The 20215-nt window shown below is 36.7% G+C and overlaps 1 protein-coding gene across 1 annotated transcript in view; it reads right to left on the bottom strand.

The window, feature by feature from the left end:
• Positions 1 to 19405, bottom strand: part of CPQ (carboxypeptidase Q) — a 372888-nt gene extending 353483 nt beyond the window's left edge. Inside the window, exon 1 of the mRNA XM_036263943.1 lies at positions 18949 to 19405. Coding sequence (XP_036119836.1) covers positions 18949 to 19378 — 430 coding nt within the window. The 5' untranslated portion in view covers positions 19379 to 19405. The remainder of the gene's footprint in view (positions 1 to 18948) is intronic.
• Between the last annotated feature and the right edge of the window lie 810 nt (positions 19406 to 20215).

The raw sequence follows: 20215 nt of genomic DNA, 5'->3' as shown, positions 1-20215 counted from the left end.
AAATTGGCAAATCATTTTAAATTGCTTACCAAGATTAGAACATAGGTTTAAATCACCTTGAAATAGAAATTCATTTATAAAAAATAACTATAATATGGAGACCTGTTGCTTCCTATTATAATTCCATCTCCTAAATTTAAATATTTGGATAACATACTAGGCCAGTAAAATATTGCAGTATCTCACATTTTCTTGTCAATTTCATTTATTTTTATCCTATGTCTAAAAAGTCATATTACCTACAATATTATTTAATATATTCTTAATGTTCCTCAAAATTTATATACCTAATTAGGTTTTCTCCCATTCTATTCCAAACAATACCAATAAGGTTAGTAAAGACTAAAAATAATGATGAATCTAGCCAATTAGAGTCGAGGGTTAGGCCTTGGTCTGTTACCTAAAAATAAGGCGTAGTCCTCCTTCTTTCTATAATCAAGGTAAAATATTATTGCATAAATGAAAATGTTTAAAAAATGCTAGAAGAATGCCACATAGATAATAAGCTGCAGTTCAGACTCTGAGACTTGTGGAAATTAATCTTAGATATAGTGAAATTCTTTCATCTTACAAAGTTCCAAATGAAGACATCAGTAGACTTCCAAAGATCTGGAACATTTTTATTAGCTTAAACTTGGAAAGTTTCTGTGGTGACCTAAAATTATTTGAACAGACTCTAAAAATGAAATTCAATTACAATTTTATTTTGAAATCTAGCCTTCTTAAAGAAAACTGGATAACATTTTTTCTAGACTTCTATGTTATGTTCTACTTGGTTTGTCATTTTAACATTTCTGGGTGCCGTGCTTTCTATTAAGTACTATAGAGGGTCCAAAGATAAATAAAACAAGAACCAAGTCTTCAAAAATTTTACAGGCTGGTTTGACAATTGCTTCAGTGAGAAATAACACAGAGTGAATAGATTTGACAAGACAATAGATGTCTCTCACAGGCAGAGGATGTTCTAACTAGATGTTCTAACACGGACGTTGTTACAAGGAGTCAGGTGAGTGTATGGATATAATTCTGAGGCTATGCTTAAACAGTTGAAGGTGAACAGACTTTACCTCTTTGGTTTGGTTTTACACTACTGTATTCTAGAGCTGAGAAATTACACTCTTCCAATTATAAAATAATAACTCATGTGCAAACTTATTACGTAGAGTACTTTCGCATACATCCTCTTATTCATGTCTCATAGCAATCCTATCCAGTAGATAAGACGACTTTCCTCGTTTTCTGTCGGAGAAAGCTGAGACCTACACATTAAACAATGTATCAAACAATAAATTATTAAACAAAAGTGATTCTAACCAGTGACAAATTAAGATTCAACGAGATCTTCCTTCTTTTCCTTTCTGTTCACAATCTAACACTGCCTTACCACAACACCCTGAGACAATCCCATTCATTTATTCTCAAACATTTATAGCCCATCAGCAACATGCTGGGCACTGGGGATAAAAAATGTGTAAGATATGGTGACTGACTTCTAGAACAGAGTCCCTGTTTTAGAGGACAGCTATTTATAGCATAATCTGGTAAATGGAATAATAAAGCTAGCAGACAGAGGTACCCAGAGGTGTCCCGGTGTGCAAGAATAAGGAGAACTCAAGGAAAGCCTCTTGGAGAAGGTGAATTCCAAACTGAATCTTCAAGGGTAAACAGGAGTTTGCCAGGCGAGGGAAAGAGGAAGTGGGAGTCCCGGGGAGGATGAGAGGCAGCTATTCCAGGTAAGTGGTCAGCACAAGCAATGATAGCAAAGACAGAAACAATATAGTGGGCTGGAAGGACTTCTTAGCAAGTCTGATGTTACTAGAGACTAATACTCAATGCAAGAGATGAAGCTGGAAAATTTATTACTCAAAAGCCAAAGTTGAAATATATAAACTATAAAGGGGAGCTATTTTGATTTGTAATAGAATGTTTCTCCTTTCTCTTACAACAATACTTTTTTTTTGCAAGCAAACTATTTTACCTACTTTAATTTTTCAATCAGCTTTTTATTGAAGTATAATTTACAAAATATAAAAGCAATTTTCAATACACAATTCAATGAGTTTTGATAAATATGTACAGTCATGTAACCACCACAATCAAGGCAGAGAATTTCCATCACTTCAGAAAGTTCTCTCATGCCTCTTGCAGTCAGTCGGTCTTCTGTCACTAATCTTTTACCTTTAATGGAATGCCATATAAATGGAATCATATGGTATACAATGTTCCATCTGTCTTCTGTTACTCAGCACAATGCTTTTGAGATTCATCTGTTTGTGTTGTCCATCAGTCACCCATTCCTTTGTATTGCTGAGTAGTATTCCACCATACAGATGCATCACATTGTGTTGATCCACTCACCAGGTGATGGGCATGCGAGTCACTGCCAGCTTTTAGTTATTACAAACGAACCTACAATGAATATTCACATACGAGCCTTTGTGTGGGCATATGTTTTTGTATCTATGAGTGAAATTTCTGGGTTGTATAGTCAACGTTTGTTTAAATTTATAGAAAACTGACTTTTAAATACGTTGTAACTATGGGGCAATGATTCTTTATTCTCATTAAAGAATCTTTTGGTCAAAGAGCCCAAAGCACTTCTCAAATGCCCTGCCCAATGCATGCATTTTGCATTAATAGCACAGACTTATGTACCTCCTAGCAGTTTTCAAAGTACGTTCACATGCATTATTCTACTTTACCCTTACAGCAACTCTGTAAAATAGTCCTGGTTGACATTCAGCTGGTAAGTGTCAGGAACAACCTTACCAGATGCATATGGCATCTGTCTGATTGACCAAATGCCAGGCCACACTGACTGTCAAATATTGTGAATATCACCTTTAAAGTAGATAGTATTGACCCATTTGAAGATGAGGAAACTGGGGCTCAAAAATGCTAATAATTTTGCCCTGGCCTGTTTGACTCAAAGGTTAGAGCGCCGGCCTGCAGACCAGAGTCCCGGATTCAGTTCCCACAAAGGGCATGTACCTTGGTTGCAGTTTGTCTCTGGCCCCAGTTGGGGTCGTGCCCAGTTGGGGTCATGTGGGTGGCAACCAGTTGATGTGTCTCTCTCTCTTTCTCTCTTCCTCCCTGTCTTCCTCTCGCTCAATCTGAAAATAAATGCAAAAATGTCCTCGGGTGAGGGGGAAAAAAAAAAAAAAAGAATTCCTACTAGAACTTCTAAGTTCCTGTCCTTCCCACTTTGTACGGGCACCATGAAGGAGTAAATAGCTGGTGTAGGAGATATTTGATCTATAATTAGATTGATAAAGCGGGTACCTTTCCTCCTACAGGTCTTGCATAAGGAGTTTATCCTCTGAGGTCCCCAAATTCAGCTCTAAAGAGTTTTAGCAAAAATACATTGAATTTGTCTAAGGAGGGATGGAATTAGAAAACAAAATCACTGATGCCAGAAGCCTCCATTTTTGAGAGGAGAAGGCTGTAAGCCTCACTGTGATGACAAGGACCAGGGGTTTTCCATGTCCTGTGAACCCAGGCTCATTGTGACCCACAGCAAATTCTTGCAGACACTTGGAAGCTAACAACTACCAAGCTCCATTTCACCACCTTGTGAATTTTGTTGTTCTCTCTTTAGCTAAAAAAAAAAAAGGTAACTTAAAAGGAGCTTTTTCTCTATTTTCATAAAATATAGCTGTATTGTTGCAATCTTACCAACCTTCCTAAAACTCCCTAACTAATAAACTTGTACTTTGGTAAAACTGAGTAGAATACAAATGAGGACAAGATTAACATTATCTGGATTCAACAGCAACCCAAGCTGCAGCCAGGGGCTGGGCAGAGTGACTATAAAAGTAGCAAGGACACCAGAGGCCATAAAAGGCGTACTTTTCTTTGAGGGGTGCGAATCCCTCACGTATGTGCACCCTGACATTGTCTCTTGTCCCAAGCTTATGATCAACTGTTTGACAAACTGCAGTGGAAAAAGAATCTTTCAAATCTGAATATACATGTACTTTGTTTTCAAGGTTGGTCTGGGTATGAGCACAAACTGTCTTTCAATTTTAATATCTAGACTTAATCCTATGTATTCTAGACCAGTGATTCCGAAATTGAGCTTTAAAGAAACTGCAGTTTACTTACGTTCATGAAGCAGAAGTTTCGTGAGAAGAAATTGTCAGAAATAATAGGATGACTTATCCCCCAGATATATATAGTTCAGTGAAAAGAGCAAAGAGCATTAACTGTGCAGGTAGAAAAGAATGAATATACAATATGCTTCTATATCTTAGACTGTCATGGGCAGGATTCACGAGCAACTGCTGAGAGTGATTTTCTCTGGCAAACAGGGACCAGGGATCAGGGTGCAGTAAAGACTTACTTTCCCTTGTTTTGCTAGAATGCCTTTATTGTGATCACACATTAATCTCCTCTGCCCTCTCTTCCCCATTTTAATAAATCATGAAATACGTTAATCATATAAAAATAGAAATAATTTAGAACACACTTCAGCCTCCTTTTTGTAATATTTTATTATCTTTACATCAGTTCTTTCTTAAATACAGGATGGGGCAAAAGTAGGTTTACAGTAGGTTTATTCACAAAGCACGGAGTTCTTCTTGTATTATTTTTTCTTAATTATTGTATTATTTTCCATATTAACGACGGCAAACCTACTTTTGTCCCACCCTATAAATATCCATAGAATGAAAATCTTTGAGCCCCAGCCAGGTGGTTGGAATGTCATCTTGTACACCAAAAAAATTGTGGGTTTGATTCCTGGTCAGGGCATGTGTGGGGGGGGCTGATGGGTTTCTCTCTCACATCAATTTCTCTCTCTCTCTCTCTCTCTCTCCTCCTCCCTCCCTCCCTTTCTCCCTCCCTCCCTCCCTCCCTCCCTCCCTCCCTCCCTCCCTTCCTCCTTCCCTCCTTCCCTCCTTCTCTCTCTAAATGAACAAATGTATCCTCAGGTAAGGAATAAAAAAATAAAGAAAAAAAATTTGTGATGTTTTATTTCCCCATCTCATTCTCTTTTTTCTCCAGAGATAATGCTTATTCTTTAAATGTGGTATTCAAATTATGCATGTGTTCATACCTTCAGTACATATTAATGTGTAAGTACAGCACTATATGCATATCCTTAACTTCATATAAATTGTATGATATGTACTATAATGCTTCAACTCACTTTTTGAAAATTCAACATTGTAAAATTAATTCAGGCCAATACACGTAACTCTAGTTCATCCATTTTAACTGCTTTCTAGTATTCCATTGCATTAACCTGCTCCAATTTCTTTATCCACTCTCCTGTATAAATAATTTCTTATTATTATCAACAACACTGCAATAACCATTCTAGTTCAGGTCTCCTTAAGAACTGTGTGAGAGTCTCTTTAGGATGTGTGCCTAGAGTCAGGATATGCTCATTTGCATGACGACTCTCTCAAATGTGGTTGTCATAGCAGGTCACACTCCTGGTAGCATTTAGAGCTTCTGCTCTCCATAGCATTTTGCTAGAGTCAAATGTTTCAAGTTTTATTAAATGTAAGTATTATCTCATTTTTATTTTATTTTCAATAAATCTATAAGTTGGGGTTGGGAAGAAGCAGTGTGAGGGCTATTATATATCGCCAAGACACAAGAAGACAAACAGGCTGCTGAGCCAGCTAAAACAGCAACAAAATTCATTACACCTGTGCTAGCTTCATCTCCTCATCCATCCCGCTCACGCTGGTGACACCTGACTTCCCACCCCAACTTGGTTCCATTCCCACACTCCAGCACCCTACTTAAAAGAGCTCTAGTGGTCACTCATATAAAATCCTATGGCTGACCTCATTGCCTTAAGACCCACCCAGAAGGTCATGTGCACCTGTACCAGCCCATCCAGCCAATGTTTCATTCCACCAAGTACTCTTGTGGATGGTATATGAGGGTGTGTCATCAATACAGAAATAAATCCCATGGCAGCCAAGTGAGGTCATTTGGTGTAACCAAATCCACATGAGAGGAACAACTCAGGGAAGTCCTAAGTTTTAGAAATCAGTGGAAAAACTTCCACACGGGGCAATGGGATGAGACCCTGGCTCAGCTATTCTTTTTTGTAAGTGAATTGAACACAAATTAATAACTGAGTGATAACAAATCTAATGGCACCAAGTATGCGTAGCAAACATTATATACAGACTAGAAATAAATAAAATATCCAATAACAAAGGACTTATATACTAAATTGCTATGTGCCAGGCCTTGAACACTTTAAATACATTGCCTCATTTTGTCCTAACACTAATCCTATAAAGCAAACACTATCATTATGCCTATTTTGCAGAAAATAAAACAGAGCCTTTGAAAGCTTAAATAAATAATAAAGGACACCTAGCCAATTAGCAATTAACTCAGGATTCAACCTCAAAGCCAGACTGAACAAAGATAATGTACTCTCATTAAAAAGAGGAGCAATGGCTCAGCCGGTGTGGCTCAGTGGTTGAGCATCGACCCACACACCAAGAGGTCACCGGTTTGATTCCTGGTCAGGGCACATGCCCAGTTTGTGGGCCAAATCCCCAGAGCAGGGCATGCAGGAGGCATCCAATCAATGTTCTCGCTCATCAGTGTTTCTATCTCTCCCCCCCCTCTCCCTTCCTCTCTCTCTAAAATCAATAAAGAAAAAAAGGAGGAAAAATGTTCACAATACATACAAACATTCATATAATGTTTATAAGTGCATATAAACATTCAAATGCATAGAAACAAGTAGAGTATGCATACAGACCAAAATGTTCATAGCTCTTACTTTGGGGCAATGACATTTTATATTATTTTATTTTCCTACTTGTGTCTTTTAATTTTTAATAATTTCTACATTTAGAAAAGATATGTATTACCTTCATAATTAGGAAAATATTATTTTTCATTTATTGATTTTATAGAGAGAGGAAGGGAATGGGAGAGAGAGATAGAAATGTCAATGAGAGAGAACATAGACAGGCCGTCTCCCGCATGCCCCCACTGGGGATTGGGCCCACAACCCGGGTACCTGCCCTGACCAGGAATCAAAATGGTGACCTCTTGGTGCATGGGTTGACACTCAACCACTGAGCCACACTGGCCAGGCAGGAAAATATTATTTTAAAATACAGTGTGGAACTTAGACTTCCTACTTGCACATAATTAGCTATCCAGTTTTTGTTCAAACCAGGTATATCACCCATAGTGCTGACAAATCAGTGGTTAATAAATGCTCTTCAGGATGAAAATAACGCATAAATGCAGTCTGAAGACCAATGTCCTGTTCCAGGTATAGAGAGAGCCAAGAGCCTCCTGAGAAAACAAAATGGTGAATGTTTTGTGATAATTTCTTCCAAACTAAGTAGAGAAAATGCACTTGAAAAATAAGGTTCAGAGCAGCACTATATGGCAGTCTGAATTTTTCTAATTACATTTTGCAGATATTATTCTGTCACTAAAAGCTGCATTCTCTGTAAAGTCACTGGCATACAGTAAGACCAATAAAGACAGTTTACAAATGGCAGCAGAAGAGAGGGGACCATCGCGGGCAATGAGGGTAGCAGCTGCCTATGAAGGTGAGACTGGAAATTACTTCATTAATCCTGAAGGATAAAGAGAGTATGAGCTATTATCTGATTTTTTAGATGAATAAAAGCCCCAAAACTAGATACCTTATAAAAAACAAACAAACAAAAAACACCTCTCAGCAATTCTCATCTCAAATACAAATTATGCTACCACCGCTAACAACATTTATAAATACCAGAGAGGCTGCTCACCAACAAAATGCACTTCTCAAGGTCTCCTTGGAAGAGCTCCTGTGGAAGGTGGTCCCAAGAAAAATCTGTTAGTTCTTGGGATCAGAGGCAAATAATGAGGGTTAAACACAACCTAACCAAGCTTTAACAATTTTACCCTCAAATTCCTTCACAAACAACTGGGTAGATATCACCTGGTCCCAGTGATTTATTTGCAACCCATATTGTTAATCAGGCCTTGAGCATCCAATGCATTTACCAGTAATTGATCTAAAAGCCCTAAGCCACCACTTCTAAAGAAGGCAACTTTTCCCTATTTTTCCCTAAGGGAAAAAAAAAATGTTTCAATTTGATGATATAAAGTTCTAAAACTTCCTGGAAATTTTGCATGCAATTTTTCATGACAAGAAAATATCAAGACTGTAAGAAGTTCCATAAGGCCTCAGCCTACTGCACTCCCCTGGAGAAATCAAAGTTCCTTCAGCTGATTGATAGTATTGATGCATTTTACTAAGTGCCATCCAAATGATACTGACTCTTAGGAAGCCACTTTTAATGGGAAATGCATCACAAAACTTTTCTTCATACAGTAAGAGTACAAAATAGGTATTTACCAGCTTGCTTCAAGTGACTGTAATTCTAAGAATACAATGAGGCTATCAAGGAAAACCTTTACAGACTGAGAAGAAAGAAGTTCCAATTCTATCTAGAGCATTGACCTGACACAGCTGCAAATGGATCAGCCTTAGACTACCTGCTGGTGAGGCTGTAGACCCAGAACTAGGAGGTGGGAAACCGACATAGCAAGGATGCAGAGCCCAGAACAACGAAAGAGCCAGAGAGAAAGAGTGAGTCGAGAATATAGAGAAAGGTGGAAATAGTTAGTGGAGAGAGTTACAGAGCGAGAGAGAGAGAATAACAGAGACACAAAGAGAAAGAGAACTAAGGACATACGAAAGCACGACTGTCTAGAAGAAGTATCTGAATTTCCTAGTTCTCCATGATTAAGTTCAATACTAATGATAACCTTTTGATCACTGAACATATTTCTTAGACTCACCCTCAAAATCAGTTATCAAAAGCCTATAGTTAGTAACCACTGATGCTTTGTTTGGAGGAAGGAGTCAGAGAGATTAGCAAAAGCGAAGGAAGGGATGAAGCATGAGCTGGATAAGGGTGTTTATTAAAAAGGATACCTGGGTACTATTAACCTGCATTATTTCATCATCAAGTCTTCAGGGAACATTATCTGTACTTTAAGAATTTCAAAAGAAAACCTCTTTTCCATAAAATTAAACTTGGATTATCACTAGTGAGATCTAAAGTTCTGACTATACTAAAAGCTATACAAAGCAAATTTTAAAAAAGACATCGTCCCTGCCTCCAGAAGCTTTGAAACTAAGACAACCACAACGACAAACTATACAGGGTAGGGGGAAAGTAGGTGTACAGTGGCTCATATAAAAGAATAATATAATAATTAATAAATAATAATATAAGAATAAACTTTTGTGTACTCACAACTGTACACCTACATTTGCCCCACTCTGTGCATTACATGAAACTAAGAACATAGAAGTAAAAATAAAAATTTTACATTGTATAACTTCATATGTCCTCACTGCCCCACCAATACATTTTACACCTCTTCTGTAAAATGACCTCATTATTTTTTAAATTTGCATTGTTCTGATTGCTATTGAGTTGAGATCTCTTTATATATTACTTGTTAGGTTTTAGGCTTCCTCTTCTTTAAACTGCTTATTCACAGCCTTTGTCCATTTTTCTACTAGGGTTATTGCCTTTTTCTTATTGATTTCCAATAGTCCATTATCTACATATTAATGTCATAACCATTTTAGACAGTGTGAATATCTTCTCCCCGTTTGTCATCCTTAGAACAGCTCTGTGCATGGTGTCCTTCACTGAACAGAAGTTCTTCATTCAGATGCAGTCAAATTCAGCAACGTTTTATTTCTTAAAGTTTGTGCTTTTTAAGTTTGTGTGAGAGTGTGAAGGCATACAGGGGATAGATGTGGTGACCCTGTTCTTGAGGAAATAGCCAAGAGGGAAACTTCAGTACTGCAAGATGTGGGCAGGAATATCCACCATAAGGCAAGGTGAAAAGGGAAGGCAACTAGGGGCATGACTTGGGGCAAGACTCTGTCACATACTAGCTGTGTGGCCTTGAACAAAGCACTGATCCTCCCAGAGCCTGACATCTTTGAAGTGTGATTGCTATCCCAAAAAGATGCAAGGAAAATAATCTGCACAATGACTAGCTTATAATAGGCAAGCATTCCGTTCAGAATGTGAGTTCCTTTGTCCCATTCCTCCCCATTCCCACTCTGGACTATGTGCAGAGAGGAAATTTGCAACCTCTGACACATGGGATTCAGATCCTTCAGCTGATCCCATACCTACTAATTCCAAGTATACTTAATTCTTAGTTTAAGTACTTGGTGATCTGCTGTGCTGGGTTTAGAGAAGATCCACAGAGTTATGGGTACTGAGGAAGAGCAACGACATTCTGCCCACATTCCTCTTTCTTGCACATGTGCCAGCCTCTCCTCAACTTGGCAGCTGATTCTCACTCTCTTACTCAGTCCATTGAAATCTGATGGCCACTGTGCTGTCTCAGGATCGACTGGAGATTATACTTTCTCCTGTCTTACTTCTAAGACTAAGTTTTTGTTTGTTTGATTTTTTAAAATTGCTGTCAGTATTACAGAGGTCCCTGTTTTCTCCCTTTTTGCCCCCTTCCACCCAATCCCACCCCAACTCAGGTTTTCCCCAAACTATTGTCTGTGTCCATGGTTATGCATATGTATATGCATATATGATCTTTACTTAATCTCTTCCTGTCCTCCACCCCCACTGAGATCTGCTATTCTGTTCCATGTATTCATGCCTCTGGACCTATTTTGTTCGTCAGTTTATTTTGTTAATTAGATTCCACATCTAAGTGAGATTATGTAATATTTGTCTTTCTCTAACTGGCTTATTTCACTTAGTATAAGAGTCTCCAGGTCCATCCATGCTGTCGCAAAGGGTAAGATTTCCTTCTTTTTTACAGCTGCATAGTATTCCATTGTGTAAATGTACCACAGCTTTTTTATCCACTCATGTTCTGATGGGTACTTGGGCTGTTTTCAGATCTTAGCTATTGTAGATAATGTTGCTATGAACATAGGGGTGCATATATTCTTTCTGATTGGTGTTTAAGGAGTTTTAGGACATATTCCCAGAAGTGGGATCACTGGGTCAAATGGCAATTCCATTTTTAATTGTTTGAGGAAACTTCATACTGTTTTCCACAGTGGCTGCACCAGTCTCCATTCCCACCAGCACTGTACTAGGCTAAGACAAAGTTTTATTCAGCATCTCATCTTACCTGGCCTACTCTTACATATCTGTCTTCTTCCAACTCTCCACAGATAGATCACAGAGCCCTAACCCTGATGCAAATAAACTAACACATACTATAATACTCAAATATAGAACTGGAAAGTTAAAAAAAAAAAAGACCTTGGGTTATATAAGCAATCTTCTCTGTAGCATATACCTGGGAGAATCCTGCTCTCATAAACTCTGGCTTCACTGATCCCTTGTGACTTCTCATAAAGATCTCAGCCTTTCCAATCTGGAAGAGACCTAACAAATTCATATTCAAGCCAACTCTCATTTTACAGGTGACAAAATTTAGGATCTATAGAGATTAAATGACTTAATCAAGGTCACACAATTAGTAGGAGGCTAAACCAAGGATACAACATGAGTTTCCAGATGAGCTCTGCACCACACTACCTGCATCTAGAAGTCCCTTTATGCTGATTTCACATGATCTCCTGAGGAAATTTTCCACACCTGGTCTAGCCTAACTCTCCAGTCTCCTCAGAGCTTAAAATAGTACAGTTGCCAGACAACTGTTTATCTACTTCAAGTCCCAGGGTATGAGGAGTGGGATGAAAGTGAGTCTTGAAACATAACAATAGATTCCAGTAAGTAAAATTCAGCTCCCGTGGGTCTTGAAGGCCCCAGGAGCAATCAGTAACTTGGCTTAGCTTTCAATAACAGGCAGATAGCCAGAGAAGAGCAGGTCCAGCTACAGAATTAAAAATGAGGATAAGAAAAAATGAGAAACCGCCTCCCCCAAAAAAGGTGCAAACACACCAGTATATTCTGCCATCACAATACAGGTATCAGCAGCTTTGAGACAGATCTACTTCAGTCAGATGGCTAAAAAGGGAAATCTCATAAAATTGAAATAACATTAAAATATTTGTATGTGAGGCAGTATAGTCTAATGACTAAAAGCACATACTCCAGAGCTGACAGTTGTTCATGCCTGAACTTGGCTTCTCTTACTAGTTGTGTAACCTTGCGCAAACTTCCTAACCTCTTGGAATCTGGTTTTCTCATCTGGTAAAAAAAAAAAGTCTAGCCCTTTTAAGGCTTAAAAAAAATTAAAAAAAGAATATATATATATATATATATATATATATATTTTTGAGAATATATATATTTTGATATATATATATCTTTGAGAATATATATGTTTTGAGATTGAGACATCTATATCTATATCTATATCTATATCTATATCTATATCTATATCTATATCTATATCTCAAACTGGCCATCACAGCGGTACTTCCAGAATGGTAGAATGAGAATCTTGGCAGAGCCATCTTACAAAACATTTAACTCGTAAAAAGTATATATATATATATATATATATATATATATATATATATATATATAATCACTTAAAGTGTCTCAAAATTGTTCTAAGGACATACAAATGGAGTAACATTGATTCAGAAAAACCCACTAAATCTTAGTTAGAATAATGAGAGTCTGTAGCACTTGGGCCATGACCTGTTTCCTTCTCCCATTCCCAGCTCCATATTACAGAAACTCTGCTATGGGCACTCCACTGCAAAAGGACTGAGGGGACGTCCCATTCCTCAACCTAGCCCCTACTCGTATGATAGAAACCCTACCCCAAGTACAGCTACCAAAAATACTGAGGCTCTGATCACCCCTGTCTCAGCCACTCACTGGCAGAGGTTCCACACTGGAAAAGGCAAACTGAGAAGACCAGGAGATACCATCCTCCATGTCTAGCAGCTGCTAGAGATGTCACTCTTAAAAGAAACAGGCCACTATCTCTGGCCCTACCTCCTGGGAGTAGCACAGAAGTTCTCCCAATAAAAAGGCAGGCAAAGAGGATGAAGAGCTTTTCAGTTCTTTCCCAGGTAGTAACTTTATTTGGAGCAAAACATAGAGAATTCCATATATAAGGATAATGTTGAAAACAATGGAGAGCTTGATGAAAAGCAATTTAGGGGTTATTGGTATCTTCATAATATTGCTAGCGATAAGCAAAATGACAGAGCATTCACAAGTTTAACAAAAAGTACCAGGGAAAGAAACAACCAAGAAAAGCTATCCTGGGATCACAGTAAACCCTGGCAATTAGAAAAGCTATGCATGTTCCTACTCAGAAATAATTATAACAGAACATGGGTCAGAGGTTGAAAACACTTCCCAAGCTTCACACAGATCCATCAAAAAAGGGCAAAGTCCTCATGGAACAAACATGAAGCTTAAGCAAAACAACTGGCCAAACACCAGCTGGAAAAGAAGATATTTGTCCCAGGGGAAATTATTATTAAGTAAAGCTTAATAATACAATTGCACGCATCCTAGTGAGCTAGAAGACCATGTGGATGCCCAAGGCTGTGCCTTCTCAAGATTGATTAGAGAGGGTACTTTCAAGCTACCACGTCCTGGCTAAACTTGAAGCAAAAACATAAACTTCCTAAGTTTTAATAACTGCCCCCCAAGTGAAATAAACACAAAATAGCAAGGGTAAAAATATAACTAAGAGAACTGAAGCACAAGTGTTGACCCATAAGTGGCTTGTGAAGACCCAGCAGTGACTCCTACAGAGCCAAACTAAAAAGCAAAGACAGGGGAAAATAAAAGAATTCTGAACAGGGACATCAGACTCTGTACACTAGGAGAAATTGACTTCACAGAGTTAGTACAACCAAGTCATTAAACAATTGAAGGACAAAACACCATCAACCTCCAAAGGGTGGGAGAGGAGAATGGAGAAGAATCAGCATCTAGAGTTGCTAGAATATATTATATAAAATCTTCAGTTTCAACAAAAGAAATTTTGAAACATGGAAAGAAACAAGAAAGTGTAACTCATACTCAGGATAAAAGCAGGCAATAGAAACTGCCTTTAAGGAGGCCCAGCTATCAAACATATAAAATAAAGACTTCAAACAATTATTATATTATGTTCAAGGAACTAAAGGAAACCACTCTTAAAGAATTACAGGAAGGTATGGTCACAATGTCCCATCACATAGAGAATATCAATAAAGAGAAAGAATTTATAAAAACAAATCAAATGAAAGTTCTGAAGCTGAAAACTATAATAACTGAAAAGAAAAATTTAGTAGCGGGGCTCAATAGTATATTTAAGCTAGCAGAAAAAATAATCAATGAACTGAGTGATAGATTGATACAGGTTATACATTCTGAAAAGCATAGAAGGAAAAGGGGGAAGAAAAATGAGCAGTGCTTCAGAGAAATGCGGGACACTATAAGTGAACCAACATACTCATAATGAAAGTACCAGAAGGAGAGAACAACAAAAAGGTATAAAAATATTCATAGAAATAATAGCTGAAAACTTCCCAAACTAATAAAAAACATTTGTCTACACATCCATGAAGCTCAACAACCTCAAAGTAAGATAAGAGCAAAATAGATCCACACCTAGATACATCAAAGTCAAGATGCCGAAAACCAAAAAGAAAAAGAAAATCTTGAAATCAGTAAAAGAAAATGACTCATTACATACAAGGGAATCCCAATAACATTTACAGCTGAGTTGTCATCAGAAACAGTGCAGGCCAGAGGACAATGGTATGAAAAATTCAAAGTTTGGAAAGTAAAATACTATCAACCAAAAATCTCATATCCAATAAAACAGGTTCGAAAATAAAGATTACATAAAGAAATAATGATAGAAGTCTAGAGAGTTTTCTCTGGAAAGATATGCTTTTAAAAAATGTAAAGCAAGCCTGGCCAGTGTGGCTCAGTGGTTGAGTATCGACCCATGCACCAAGAGGTCACCGGTTTGATTCCCAGTCATGGTACATGCCCAGGTTGTGGGACCAATACCCAGTGGGGAGCATGCAGAAGGCAGCCAATAGATGTTCTCTCTCATTGATGTTTCTATCTTTCTCCCTCTCCCTTCCTCTCTATCAATAAAGAAAAGAAAATTAAAAAAACAAAAAACAAAAAACATAAAGCAACTTCTTCAGGCTGAAAGTAAGTGATACCAAACAGTAACTGGGATCCCTATCCTCACAAAAATAAAAGCAATTATAAGGAAATAATATAAATAACTGTATGCCAACAAAATAAATAACTTAGATAAAATGAATAAATTCCTAGAAAGACACAAGCTACTAAAAGTGATGCAAGAAAAAACAGAAAATCTGAATAGATTTACAATAAGAAAAGATACTAAATTAATCATTAATCTTCCCATAAACCAAGCCCAGGACTAGATGATTTCACTGGTGAATTCTACTACAAACTTAAAGAATTAATGTCAGCCCTGGCTTGTGTGACTCAGTTGGCTAAACATCATCTTATACACGAAAAGGTTGCCAGTTCGATTTTCAGTCAGGGGACATGCCCAGGTTGCAGGTTCAATCCCTGGTCTGGGTATATGTGGGAGGCAGCTGACCAATGTTTCTCTCTCTGTCTCTCCCTATCCCTTCCTCTCTCTCTCTCTAAAAACAATAAATTATATATATATATATATATATATATATATATATATATATATATATAAAAGAATTAATGCCAATCTTTCTCAAACTCTTCCAAAAAATAAAAGACAAGGTAACAGTTTCTGACAGATTCTTTGAGGTCAGAATTATCCTGATAACAAACCAGACAAAGTTCTCATAAAAAATAAAACTACACACCAATATCCCTTATGAGTATAGATGTAAAACTACTCAATAAAATGCTAGCAAACTGAATTCAATGACATAAAAATGATTATACACCATAACCAAGTAGGATTTATCCCAGAAATACAAGGTTGGTTTAACATCTGAAAATTAGTTCATGTGATACACCTGATTCAATGGGGAAAGAATAGTCTTTTCAACAGATAATGTTGAGACAATTGAATAACCACATGCTAAAAAATGAACATTGGATATCTGTCTTACACAATATACAAAAGTTAGCTCAAAGGCCTAAATGTAGCCCAGCCTGTGTGGCTCAGTGGCTGAGTGTTGAACCATGCACCAAGAGGTCACTGGTTCAATTCCCAGTCAGGGTACATGCCCAGGTTGTGGGCCAAATCCCCAGTGGAAGGCATGCAGGAGGTGGCCAATCGATGTTCTCTCTCATCAATGTTTCTTTCTCTCTCTCTCTCTTTCTCTCTCTCTCTCTCTCTCTCCCCCTACCTCTCTCTCTAAAAATCAATAAAGAAAAAAAAATTTTTTTTAAAGACCTAAATGTAAAAACTAAAATTGTAAACGTTTTAGAATAAAATATAAAAATAAATCACTGTGACCTTGGTTTAGGGGTCGGCAATGATTTCTTAGATATGACACCAAAAGCACAAGCAATAAAAGAAAATTTAGATAAATTGTACTAAATCAAAATTAAAAACTTTCCTGCAGCAAATATTATCATCAAGAAAATGAAAATGCAAACCATAGAATGGGAGAGAACATTAGTAAATCATAAGCTGATAAGGGACATGTATCCAAATACATGAAGAGCTTTTACAACTCTATAATTAAAATTCAAATAATCTACAATGATAATAATAATAATTTGCAAATGATTTGTATATACATTTCTCCAAAGAAGATATATAAATAACCAATAAAAATATGGAAGGATTCTCAACATCATTAGTCATTAGGAGAATGATACTATAGTACATCTTTTTAATTTAAACTGTATATTATCAGTTTTATATGTAAACTTAAAAAAATTGCTTAATTTTCAAATAGGATTTTGAGGAAACATTTTTTAGTTAAGTTTTACTGAGTTCAAAAATAAAACCTGTCTCTCCTGGAAAAAGATTTACAAAGACTTAAATAGCCACCAGGAAGTGATCAAATCCAGGGTTTTGCCAGTAAAACCATGACCTCAGGGTCAAGATAAAGATGCTGCTGTAAGATCCTATGTTAAAATTTAAGAAAAATTTGAGGCAATTCCATCTACGCTCTCTCAGCTAGGTAAAAAGGCTTCTAAGAATCATGGCATCATCATCACCATCTTTTTATTCAAGATGTATCCAAATAAATGATAAGAATGAACAAAAACAAAAACAAAAAAACACAATGAGATTATTTTATACCCATGGCTATAACTGAAAAGACAGATAATAACTAGTGTTGGCAAGTATGTATATAAAATTAGACATTAGAGAAAATGTAAAATTGTGCAGCCACTTTTGAAATGTTTGGTAGTTCTTTACGAAGATAAACATAGATTTACCATATGACCCAGCAATTCTACCTCTTGGCCTATACCAAGAGAAATGAAACTTATGTCCATACAAAAGTTATGCATGAATGTTTATAGAAGCATTATTCATAATAGCCAAAAGGTAGGGAAAAAGTAATGTTTATCAACTGATGAAGGAACATCTGTAATACTCTCAACAATAAAAATAAATTTTTGAAAAAATGTGGGATATCCATAAAATGGAATATTAATCAGCAATAAAATGCATTAAGTACTGATAGATGCTATAACATGGATGAACCTGGAAAACATTGTGCTACATGTAAGAAGCCATCCACAAAAGACCACATAGTGAGTGCATTATTCCATTCATGTGAAATATCCAGAATAGATAAGTCCATAAAGACAGAAAGCCTAGGGCTTTATGGAAGGGATGGAAAGTAACTGCTAATGAGTTTCTTTTTGGGCTAATGAAAATGGTCTACAATTACATTGTTGTGGTAGTTGTACAACTCTATCAACAAAATAACAACCACTGAATTGTTTATTTTAAATGAGTGAATATTATGGTATGTGAATTATATCTCAGAAAAACAAGATGATTGAGTAAAAACTGACCATCTATTTATCTATTGGATCTTTCTTTCTCCTGGCATTATACAAGGTTAAATGTTTCTGAAAATTTTTTAGAAAAAGCCAACTAGTTTCTATAAACTAGTTCCTCTGCCATGGAAAAAGTTCATAAATACATTCAAGACTGACTGATAGCTCACTGTCGACTGGTAATATATCTTTGATCTGGGCATTCATATTGTCTAATGAAGCTGAGCCCGTGTACTAAGTAGAAGTAGAACTCCACCCTGGTTAATTCCTTGCATTAGAAGCCTCAGGTTTGATAAAAATAATGAAATCAAATCAATTCAATGCTCGAAGTTCTATTCCTTAACTCATTAATTCTAAGAAATTTTGCACATTGAAGGAATTTGAAAGAAGTTATAGTTTTTCTATCTTATTAACATATATCTCAATTTTCTACAGAATAATACTGTTATACTAGATAAAAATTATCAAGTGATAGGACTGATAAGTGTCACATACCAATAGCTGTATATACTTCATTTAAAAAATGACTAGCCCTGGCTGGTTTGGCTCAGCGGTTAGAGCATCGGCCTTCGGTCCAAGGAGACCTGGGTTCGGTTCCCGCTAAGGGCACATACCTCAGTTGCAGTTTGTCCCGGCCCTGGTTGGTTTTGCAGGTGGCAGCCACTCAATGTGTCCCTTTCACATCGATGTTTCTCTCTCTCTCTCTCTCTCTCTCTCTTTCTTCCTCTCTTTCCCTCCCACTCTGTCTGAACAAAAAAATGGAAAAATGTCCTCAGGTGAAGATTAAAAAAAAAAAAAAGACTCTACACAATTACCCTTCTTAAAGAAAAGTTACAGAAGAGAGAGAGGGAAGAAGGAAGAGAGAGAGGGAAGAAGGAAGAGAGAGAGGGAAGAAGAAACAATAAAGAGTATAACAGTAGAGAACTCATTACACCAATGGAATAGGAAATGATTACATTTTCCTTCTTATCATCCAAATTATAATATGAATCATGCATACCATAATAAATTATGTCAGATGACATTAGTGTTATAAAATACACAGTAAAAATTGACTTAAAAAAACAAGAAATACCTTCTGGAGGAGTACCAATGCTGCTTCCAAGGCCCAAAATAGCCATCTTATGCATCCTCGGCTCCAGCATCACAGCAGATTCTTCTCCCCTTTCCCAGTGGGGTATTTTGACTGGCTCCAGGTGGACATTCTCTAGGCCATCTTCCATTAGGTTTTGGCACATGATTTGAATGGCTTTTTCTAGACTCTTGGAGCCACTTAATCTGGGTCCAACAGTATCAACCAGAAGTGCCAATCGCTCATAGGATCTATTCTGAGCTTTACCATAAACAGCAAGATCTATAATTGCTTTAGCAACATCTCCATAGTGGGATATTTCTTCTTTTATTTCCTGAAAAGTCCTCTGCAAGGTGTCTTTCTTATATATAGCTTTGCCAGAGTTCAAGGATAAAAGGTGAACACCAACCAAGGTGATGAGAAGAAACTTCATTTTTTCCAGTTTGTTTTCTTCCTAAAATAATCTATGTAAATAAGAAACATGTTTTAGGAAAAGAATCTCATGGCTATCTGCCCATAACCCAGGGGTTACTTTTCAAACAGTATTATTCTTCCCTCCTCACCCATTGTCCAACTTCCACCATCAAATTCAGGTACCATAACTTCCAGGAATGATAAGTAAAGAGGCAACTCAACACCTTATGATTAAGGCAGCATTTATTAAAACCATACAATTATATGCTACCTCATTTTTTGTTTAAAATATGCTAAAAGATTAAAATAAAAAGATAACTAGGTCAGTACAAATTCATGATAAAAACTCTAAGCAAAGTGGGAATAGAGGAAACACATCTCAACATAATATAGGCCTTACGATGACAAACATGATATTCAATATGGAAAAATGAAAAGAATTTCCCTTAAAGTCAGGAACAAGACAGGGATGTCCACTTTCACCACTCTTATTCAACATAGTACTGGAAGTCCTAGCCACAGCAATCAGACAAGAAGAAATAAAAGGGCATCCAAATTGTAAAGGAAGAAATAAAGCTTCATTATTTGTAGATGACATGACACTGTATATAAAAAATACTAAAGATTCCACCAAAAAGACTACTAGAACTAATAAATGAATTCAGTAGAGTAGCAGGATACAAAATAAATATTCAGAAATTGGTTGCATGTTTATATACCAATATTGAACTATCAGAAAAAGAAACTAAGAAGACACTCCATTTATAATTGCAACAAAAAATAAAATAACTAAGAATAAATTTAACCAAGAAGGTAAAAGACCTGTACTCAAAAAACTATAAGACATTGAAGAAAG

This window comes from Molossus molossus, unplaced genomic scaffold (genome assembly GCF_014108415.1).
Source record: "Molossus molossus isolate mMolMol1 unplaced genomic scaffold, mMolMol1.p scaffold_m16_p_16, whole genome shotgun sequence".
Taxonomy (NCBI): domain Eukaryota; kingdom Metazoa; phylum Chordata; class Mammalia; order Chiroptera; family Molossidae; genus Molossus; species Molossus molossus.
The sequence above is the reverse complement of the archived record's forward strand: the minus strand, read 5'-3'. Positions and strand labels throughout refer to the sequence as shown.